Source organism: Ictalurus furcatus, chromosome 19 (assembly GCF_023375685.1).
Source record: "Ictalurus furcatus strain D&B chromosome 19, Billie_1.0, whole genome shotgun sequence".
Classification (NCBI taxonomy): domain Eukaryota; kingdom Metazoa; phylum Chordata; class Actinopteri; order Siluriformes; family Ictaluridae; genus Ictalurus; species Ictalurus furcatus.
The window spans coordinates 11,587,500-11,597,645 of record NC_071273.1 but is presented as its reverse complement, the minus strand read 5'-3'; the positions used below and the strand labels follow the sequence as shown (position 1 = coordinate 11,597,645).

General features: G+C 37.9%; 1 protein-coding gene across 3 annotated transcripts in view; it reads right to left on the bottom strand.

The window, feature by feature from the left end:
* Positions 1-1,072: 1,072 nt before the first annotated feature.
* LOC128623335 (kinesin-like protein KIF21A) overlaps positions 1,073-10,146 on the bottom strand; it is a 54,146-nt gene continuing 45,072 nt past the window's right edge. For all 3 annotated transcript variants that reach the window (XM_053650323.1, XM_053650325.1, XM_053650326.1), the window contains 7 exons: positions 9,787-9,923; positions 7,675-7,849; positions 7,375-7,539; positions 5,153-5,270; positions 4,529-4,696; positions 3,467-3,666; positions 1,073-1,930 (listed from right to left, as the gene is read on the bottom strand). In XM_053650323.1, the coding sequence (XP_053506298.1) occupies positions 1,873-1,930; positions 3,467-3,666; positions 4,529-4,696; positions 5,153-5,270; positions 7,375-7,539; positions 7,675-7,849; positions 9,787-9,923 (1,021 nt within the window). In that variant the 3' untranslated portion in view covers positions 1,073-1,872. The remainder of the gene's footprint in view (positions 1,931-3,466; positions 3,667-4,528; positions 4,697-5,152; positions 5,271-7,374; positions 7,540-7,674; positions 7,850-9,786; positions 9,924-10,146) is intronic.

Here is a 10,146-nt window from a genome sequence, read left to right as displayed (position 1 = left end):
CCTCTGAGCATTTAAACAATATTTTTTAAAACTAATTTATTTCTCTGAGCTTAGACAAAATTACCGAATATCTGAATCTCTCTCAGTCCTACTACTTCCCCGTGAATCACCCCATTACAGCTCCTCCATTTTTTTAAGTTTTTTTTAAAGAAAAAAACAACTTTAAAAATTGCTTTGGATTGTAAACATTCCATCTGTGGAATCTTAAGTTCCAGCCCATCTTTGACAAGCATGTAAACAACACACTCAAATATGTTGGCAAGCAGAAAAGTGACAGCGTGATTAAGTGACTTACATTTATATACTGCCCCCTACTGATCACGTGCTGCAGTGCAGTTGCGATGTTCGTGTAGACTTACTCCACTTACTTTTAAAGTTCTAGGTTTTGCGGGGTGGGGGGTCTTGAGGTTAAACATCGAACCCTAAAAAGTTCCCTGGGTTGTCTTTTAGCAGGAACAATTAAAAGTTATATGTAGAAGCAGACAAAGTTTCCTTCCTTATTAGAGAGAGATTCAAATTAATGACAACAGCAAAAATAATATATAATATATATATATATATATATATAGCACCTCCCATACATTAAAATTGCAGCTAAAAATCTTTAGTGTGAAATAAAAAACAACAACAAAAATCCAAAATGTAATAAACAAAATGAAAATAGGCAAATAATAATTATAAAATAAATAATAGCAGTTATAGAAAGAGATCAATAACAATATAACAAATAAAAAAGTGTGCAAATAATAAAAGGCAAATAATAAAAGCTACTTATATAAGCTAAAGTGGAACTTATTTTTGTTTTAAAATCAAAGATCAGTGGAGGTCCATAACTTTGGTGCATAACAACAAAAGTCTGCTTCACTAATCTTTTTAAGTTTAATAAATGGAACAAGGAGAAGGCTAGCACTAGACGATCTCAAGACGTGATTTGAAGATGTAATCGAATGTCTTTAGGTAGCTAAAAAACAATCCTTATTCAACCCCCCCCCCCCCCCCATTTAAATCTGACACTAATATAAAGTACATTTTGATTAGTAATGATTTAAAAGAGGACGCAGAAACCAAACGATCCTTTCAGACATGATTTGTATTGACCTGGGGTTTTATCCAGACAGAACAGACTTGGTTAAAACAGTGATTAAGTTACAGTCAGTGATCCCATGTACTGTACATCTAAATACTATCCAAACAAAAGTGTATGCACAATTAAAGATCAGCACTTCATACATCAGACACACTAACGTACACCACAAATACAGTAGATAAGACAGTTTGTAAAACTAAAACACATGGGTGCCCAAGTATTTGTACCAGTAGTAATGAAGTTACAGATTCTTTGTGTTTACGCTGCGTGAGCTCTCACTGCTGAGATTAACGGCAACACTCTTCACTTTGGACATCGACCATTAAAGAGAACTGACATCAAGGTTTGCTTAAGGTTTCATTTAAGAGCATGTCGGTCATGTTCAGTCAACACGAAATCACGTTCACACGCATTCAAAAAAGTTTCAATAAGTCTTCACTATGTTTTAGAGCCAGTTGTACTGCACTTACAGCACCAAAGCCCAGCTTTGGTTTTTGCACCAGCCAGCGATGAGCATGTGACCTAAATTCAGATAAGACTGTTGGCAGTGCTCAGGAGCAGGGCAGTTTCAGAGGAATGCTGATCAGCTTTTCTTCTCTGGCAGTTAAAGATGCACACAAGCAATGCTGTATGTTGAGGGAAAAAAAAAAAAAACACAGCCATCGCACGCACACTAGCAAGAAACTAGCAAACTTTCAGGAAACCAAACTGCCGACAAAGAATGCTGGGTTTCTTCTCTTGTGCAAACCATACTCTCAGTTTCTGAGTCACAGCGTGTGTTTGAGTCAGTAAAGCCCGTCATCCAGAGAGCCTTTGACTTGCCAGATCCTCACTGTCCGATCTCTGCAAGAACACAAAATCAGAAACAATATTTAGATTATTACTCTTCAATGCTGGTACACAGTGTTTATAAAATATTAATAATATAAGTATCTTAAAAGATTAAACATTCAAAAGCATTAATGTGTATTATTTTACACATCCACACAGAGAATAAACAGTAACGCTACACTATGTACGGATAGGGCACGTGTAGTTATAAGAAAACAGTCAATGATGGGGTGTGATGTGGCTCAGCTTGAGATACAGAGTTACAGGACAGTTACCACCCTGAAGTTGATTCTTTTTTCTAATAACAGCATGTCCCATAGTGTTTTATTCCTCTTATCCAACAGCAAATTGGCTAAATGTATTAATGAATGGCACTTCATACTTTTTAATCGTTTATAGTTACATGGAATGTTGTGGAATATCCGTGAAATAGTTACTTCTTACACTACTGCTCCATAACACCATTCCCAGCACCTACCCTAGTACAGCAATCACTGCATGTTGACCTACGTGTCAAAATGACAGCATTATCTTACAAACTACCAATTTCACAAGCCTACAGTTTACAAACAAATGTTTGTTTGCACTGGGTTCTTCCATCCAATGCTGTTGTGTTGTCATGTGTAGGTAGTGTGCACTGCCCTGTGTATTTATTGTTCTTTGTATCTATCAAACCTTGTGTATTTATCGTCCTATGCATTTATTGTATACTTACAGTAACACTGTTCTCGTGTCTTTGCACTCTGAGTAGTCCTGTGTTCAAGTGCTGCTGTATACATTGCACCACGGTCTTGAAGAGACGATATTTCATGCCAATGTATACACGTTATATGGAGGAATGGCAAATAAAACCCACTTGACTTGAAATATCAGTTATGTTATAGCAGCTATAAAGGGTGGCTCAATGACATTTGATTAGAATCCCCACTATGGACAAATACAAACAAATCAGAAAGAAAAATGAATTCTTGTCACTGATATTTAGCTAATTGCTTGGTCCAACAACAGCTCATTAAGTCACTTTTATGTTGTTGTTGTTTTCCTTTAATTTTTCACGTCTGTATGTTTGTTTGTTTTTTGCACCATCCTGTGTAATCTCTAGCATGTCAAAATCAAAGCCATTCATTTTATTATATATATATATATATATATATATATATATATATATATATATATATATATATATATATATATATATATATATATATATATATTTTAGAATAGAAGATTTGAATATATTAAGACCAATAACAAGCCAGTAGGTCATATTGTGAAGGAGCATGTATTGGGTCACATTTGTTGTTTTGTTTAAATTCATCCTACAAGGAATTTTATAAGTTAAGATGTTAACAGACAGATGATTTAAATGCAAATGTCATTATTTAATCTGAGGCAGATATTAAAGACTACATGGATAAACATGTGCCTCAAACAAAAACCCAGTTTTTCTGTAATGTCACAGTTGTCAGTATGGTTTAGGACAGTGTCAGATTACGCTTCCCAACATTTGAAGGAGTGCACGGTTGTGCATGTGGGTGTAGGACTCACTCTGAGGCAGTGAACAGATGAGTGCTGTTGGTGGAGATGCCGTTGATGGCACAGTCATGTCCTCTCAGTTCCCCCAGGGGTCTGAGTGTGTCTGAGTGCCACAGCTTCAGGAGACCTCCTCTGCACACGCTAAGTAAAATCCTGGAATCCGGTACCACCGCCAGAGCGCTTACCCAATCAGAGTGCGCCCGGTCAACCTGCTGCTCAGGGCAACCAACACACACACACACACACACACACACACACACACACACACACACACACACACACACACACACACACACACACACACACACACACACACACACACACACACACACACACACACACACACACACACACACACACACACACACACACACAGAGTATTTGTACACCGTGTACAGAATGACCTATTAAAGTCTCTTCCTACATCCCATTACAAGTTAATAGGTAATGAATTTATCTAAGCGTCTACCAGCAAGCACCTCACTTGCGAAACCCCCCCCACCCCCCCAAAAAAAACTAAAAAAAAAAAAAAACCCCAACAAATTTCTTCACAAATTTGTCAGGAATTTGGAAATAACTGCAGGATTGATAAGACCTATACCACCACATTAACTGTTAAACGTGAAGCACCTGTCTGTGAGCCCAGACTTACCTTCTTACTGTAACTACACACATTTTCTCTTAATTCTAAAACAGTTACTAAATAATATGCTTGAAGGTGAATAACAAAATAATACGTTGGGACGTTAAGGACCAATGCCATTAGGATTAGGACTACACCTGTTATTTAACAAAACTGCCTATTTATACATGGAATTACATAGCTGATGTGAACATTTTGGCATGTAGACATATCAAAAGAATGATCACGTAAAAAATGTAGGCATGACAGAAGACCTGATCAAAGCCTGACATTCACTGTGTGAGGAAATCACACTTAGCTAGCAAGACCACTTTAGTCAGGAAGATAGCTTAGACAAGTAAATATAAACATTTCTCATGTTCATGTTCAGACTGTATTGACTACAGCATGGCAGTACATGGTGTCGAATGTAGCCTCTCTCCATCTTGTACCTGTTTGAGCTGTTTGCTAGACAGGTCCCATTTCCGGATGCAGTCTCTGGCTACGCTGTACACGGAGTCTCTCAGAATACCCAGGGCCTCCAGGCCATCCTGATGGGCTGGCTCAAAGTTATGAGTAGAAGGAATGCTTCCTTGAGCACCTTCCAAGACATCAAACATCTGAAACAAAGAGCACACACACACGCATGCACACGCGCACGCACACACGCGCACGCACGCACACGCACGCACACGCACGCACACGCACGCACACGCACGCACACACAGGAAGTCTGTGCTGATAGGGAGTAGTAATTGGGTATAGCTGATAATGAAGAGGTGTACAAGTACATACTGGTGAACCACTGTGTATTTTGTAGAACCTTGAAAGCTTGATTAATATTGTAAAGTTAATTTTTAGGTACAGTAGGCTATGAATTAGCTGCAGTGGCATGTGTGCTGCTGTGAGCGAGCTGAGTTTGAAAACTGGTAATTAAATATAGCCTACACACTGGAAGCTCAAGAAGGACTGGCACACCAAGCATAATAAGTGCTTTGGGGTGTGTGTGTGTGTGCGTGCGTGTGTGTGTGTGTGTGTGTGTGTGCGTGCACGTGTGCATGTGTGTGTGTACGTACCTTTAGGCTATGGTCTTTGGAGCCTGTAATGACCACATCTTGACCATTTCCCAGCTGGTCCACTGCTAGACACATTACTGGCCCCAGATGACCTGTCAGTTTCCCTGTAGAAACAAACCTGTAGGAGGACAGCGAGAAAGACGGAAAAGGCTGTGCTGTAGAGTTTTGGAGTAAACACAGTTTGAGATGAACTGATTGATATGCCAGCTCAAGACACCCTAATATTCTAAAGTTAGCAGTTACCTTTCAAATGTTCAGGAAAGAACTGACAAATGAAACTGGGAATGAAGGTGAACATTCTAGAGACCTCCCAATAATAGTAATAATAATAATAATAATAATAATAATAATAATAATACACATGTAAGGCACACTAATCCAACTTCATGATTTGCAGATGCTTATTTATAGATTGCTGGGATGGTGTCTTGAGCCTTAGCTGTTATTCTAGTCTAGTATCCTCTGTACTATTAAAATGAGAACTGCAGACAGACTGTAGAGGTATAACAATACAAATCCCTGTCCCAATCACACTCTGTCTTCCAATATTTGCATCTTGAGTTCCCTTAATAGCTCAAGTAGAACTACTGTAGACCTTCCTAGAAGACATTGTGACTTGATGCAATTTCATTTCAAAGAACAAACAAACAAACAAAAAAACACTCCAGAGTGGCGTTCGAACTGTTCGCTCTATCGTCAGGAGATTGCGAGTTCGAATGCCGATTATACCACTGCCATATGTAGCTGTGAGCCAACTATTCTCTCTGGGTGGAAAGGATGGTATACTCTCTCTCCCCTGTCAATCACGGTGACACTAGCCAACTAACCTGTTGTGAAGCACTGAAATCTTGTTTACTTTATAAAGGAAGTCTAAGATCACATCATTCTGATGTGATCAAATGATGTGCTGTCAATAAATGGTTAAAAAGTGACTATATAATGTCAATTTAAAGCTATGTTGCATTCAACCATAAGGCTGAGAAAGTCATAGGAAAAGAAAAAAGTCTTTCTAAAGATGCTATAATGTAGTTTTTAAATCAACTTCCAATCTCTCAGAGACACTTTGTTCTCGTATCCATGCACCATCAGGCAGAAATTCCAATTGAAATGAAAAACAGTCTCATCTCTAAAAGGACATTTTATACAGTTTAAGAGCTTGACCCTTGGATGAAAAATTCATGAAAGCTTCCATCAAATACATTTCACATAAATGTTTATTGATGGAATTTCGGCAGCTGCCCTTAGGCCTCCATTATAAGCGAGTCCCCCCCATTTCTCTCTTAGTACAGGGAAACGTCGATATTATTGTTCATGGTAACTGCACATAGAATATAAGGTAGATGTAGTGGAGAGTACAGATTAGGACAAACAATGGTGAAATATTCCTTTGACTCTAATAACATTTGTTTAATTTATGATAAAAATGGGTTTAATCTATGATGTTATTTATGATATCATGTAACTCCACTAGCTAGTCAGCCAGCAGATATGACTCACATAGTTAAAATTAAAATGCATATTACGAATCACAGCATTATGAAACCCAGAGAAAGTTATTAGCATTATCCCCCGTTCTGTTTAAGGGGGTTTGCTCACTTGAGTATTGTACAGTACGTGAGGAAGTGTAGATCCTGGGTGCTCCTATCTTCAGTTCAGTTCAGATAGACAGATAGATAGATAGATAGATAGACAGACAGACAGACCAACATTGGGTCTCACTTATAAAAATGATTAGAAATTAATTTAGGCTAATGACCCGAGTAGCATATGCCACATGACTCAGCAAACTAGAGACGCTGACATGTGACATGCTAAAAACACTGACTGGCACCATTCATTGTCAAATCCCACTCATGCATGAACTATAATATAAAACTCATAAGCCAGAGAAGAAATAAATCACTTTTATGATGCTTTACATATCACACCAAAACAAAATGATCACTGGGAAAATAATTACTGTAATAAAACTCAGACTGAAATGTCACTTGGGGGAAAAAAGTCTATGTGAAAAATTTTGCCAACATAATGGATTACATCATTGGGGCTAGCCTGGTACTCCCAATCAGCTAATCCATTTTACTCTGAATGCAATCACTCGTACTCACTGTTCCTTTCATATTGAATACGACCGCTGAAACTAATACAGGTCATTAGGGCCAGCTGACAAGGGCATATCTGATGAACTACAGGAATGCAGAAGCCGTTAGCTTACTCCATACCTCCTCAGATCCCACATCCTGACTGCGTTGCCTGCTGCAGCATACAGGAACGTTCCAGAAGGATTCAGGGCAATCTGGTTGATCTGATTCTCACCAGGAGGGATAGCAACAGCTCGATTGCCCAGATTAGCACAGCTATCACCCTGAGACACCTGACCAGAGGACCTGAGACAAGGGGGCAAAAAGAACATTTAATTTTTTAAAGGAATAACAACAGAAAAGCATTAAAATAAAAAAACAATCCCTATGTCTCTTACTTAACTTTAGATGTTCATGAACTTGAACCGGTCAGTAACTCACGTGAGTGTACGGATGCATTTGGCCGAATCCCTGATGTCCCACACTTTGATGTAGTTGGTGGAGACGGTGAAGACGAGGCTGGAGCAGTACCTGACAGACAGAACACTGCTGGGGTGATCACCAAGGGACATGATCTCCTGTCCTGTCACCAGGTTCCACACCTTACATGTCCGGTCTGCCACCAAACACAGAGAGACATGCATCAGTCAGGATGACAACAACAACAACAACAGCAGCAGCTACAAGGGGCAATCATTTGGGTCAAAGCACTACTTTGCAACTAGTCTACAATTTGCAATGATTGCTATATTGATGTATGACTGCAGACTGTTACATTTTGGTGACAAAACAGCAAAACCCCACCCATATTGTCTGATATGTTACAATCAAAATGTGTGATGAAAATCAAATTTTTTATTACTTCACTAGCAAAATGGATTTAAAACAAATATAAGAAAACCTTGTGACAAGCTCAAAAATTGGGAAACAAGAATTAAGGATAACAAAAACACTATTAACAGCTGTCTGACTCAAAACTGCACATATGAACACAGATTCCAGTCTTCAAGATAACCATATCATAAAGGCATATATTTGGTTTTATTTCTGAAAACAAGATTAGCAAATCCTGTAGCCAACTCATATAGTATAGAATCCATACATTGACATGTCATTATGCTGCCAGTTTTTTTTTTTTTTTTTTTTTTTTTCCAGTCCTAGGAACCCTGCAGAATTTTAAACATTCCCCGTTTCCAAAACAGCTAAAGTTGATGAACTTAATAATGAGCTGATGAGGTCAGTCTAAGTGTTGGGAGCAGGGAAAGCCTGAAACTGTGCATGTTGGTGCGTCCCCAGTAGTCGAGATACCCTAGGAGTCATTCCTTTAATGTGTCTACATCTTTGTGGCAAATTAAGCACCAAATTATCCAAATGGTAATTCTGTGTGGTAATTCTGTAAATCAAAGAATTTTAAATGAAAAAAAAAAAAAAAGTACACATGTACAGCTCATGGCTCAGGAGATATAAGCTAAAATGCTTAATGCTGTCCTTAAGCTCCACCATCAGGCCAGTACACATTCCTATTACTTCAATGTACAGTAGGTATGGTAGTGTACATTTTCAGCTGATCAACTATGTAATTATTGCGGTAATCAGTTGATGCTGGCTGAATATACACTTGTTCATTCCCAAACGCACATACTGTATGTACTGTAAAAATAATGCCATGTCTAATATAAAACAGCTAGTCCCGATCACACATCTCATGAGTTAGAATGTGTTCTAGCATGCGATACCAAATGTGTATCGTTCCATGGACCACGGGTTGCTAAAAAATAGCAACGGTCACATTACTCCAGGCTCAAAGTTACTTGTATCATTAACCTTACTGTAACAAATATTCAAAAATGGATGTATTATAAAAGATAACATTCAGTCATTATTATCGTAAAAAATGTTTACATAAAAAAACAAAACAAAATTATTATAGGCCTTATGTCAGACAAACACAATGCCAATTCATTACATGTTGGAGAAAGTTCTTTTTGATACTGTGACCAACCCTCATCAAATTTATACAGAAAGCCTAACGCAAAATATTTCCACAGAGGCTGGATCAACATCTGTGCGTTTTGAATTTTAAGCAAGATAATACAGTGTTCAGAGAATATAATATCAGTTGCCCTTTTTCTACCAAACGATAACACTATTAGCTATTATGCTGAGCCAGATAGATGCTAGTTTACAGGGCTAAAACTATTATTTACCAATTAACAATATTGTAACTTTCTTGCACAGAGACAAGACACTTTTTTGTGGTGGAGCATATCATATTGCTGAAATTTAAAACAAAGTTTGTTATTTCTTTGACCCAAAGAAATAACAAAGAATAAAAACCTGCAAAGAATAAGAATGAGAGCTCATGTGTTATTGTGAATAACATATAGTAGATACACTAATGATCTACCAACAAATTACAGCTGTTATTTTATTAGCCATAACACACTTCCTCTCATGCGCTATTGCTTAAAATAAATGCAGAAATCTCACAGCAAATGTGTGTTTTCTTTTCCAAAACACAACAGAGAAAGTTGGAGAGGTTTAAGGTGTTACCCTTTGAGCCAGTAAACAGTAGATCATCAGTGGAATCCACACACATCAGGGCTTTAGTGTGTCCTTCTGCTGCATACACACACTGAAGCTTGGCTGTACGACTGCCCTTAGTGCACGGCACAGGGTTGATCACGCCTCTAAAAAAAAAAAAATTTAAAAAAAGGACACACGTACACACATTCTAATGAATAAATAAATAAATTACTGTCGTAATAACAAAGTCTGAAAATGAGAAAATTAGCTGAAATATAAAAGGGCATCCGTAATGGCAGCATGCAGCTTTCAGAAGAAAATAATCAGCTACAAGATTAATACAGAGACAAATGAGGAGAGGTGATAAAATTGAGGTGTGTTGGGAAG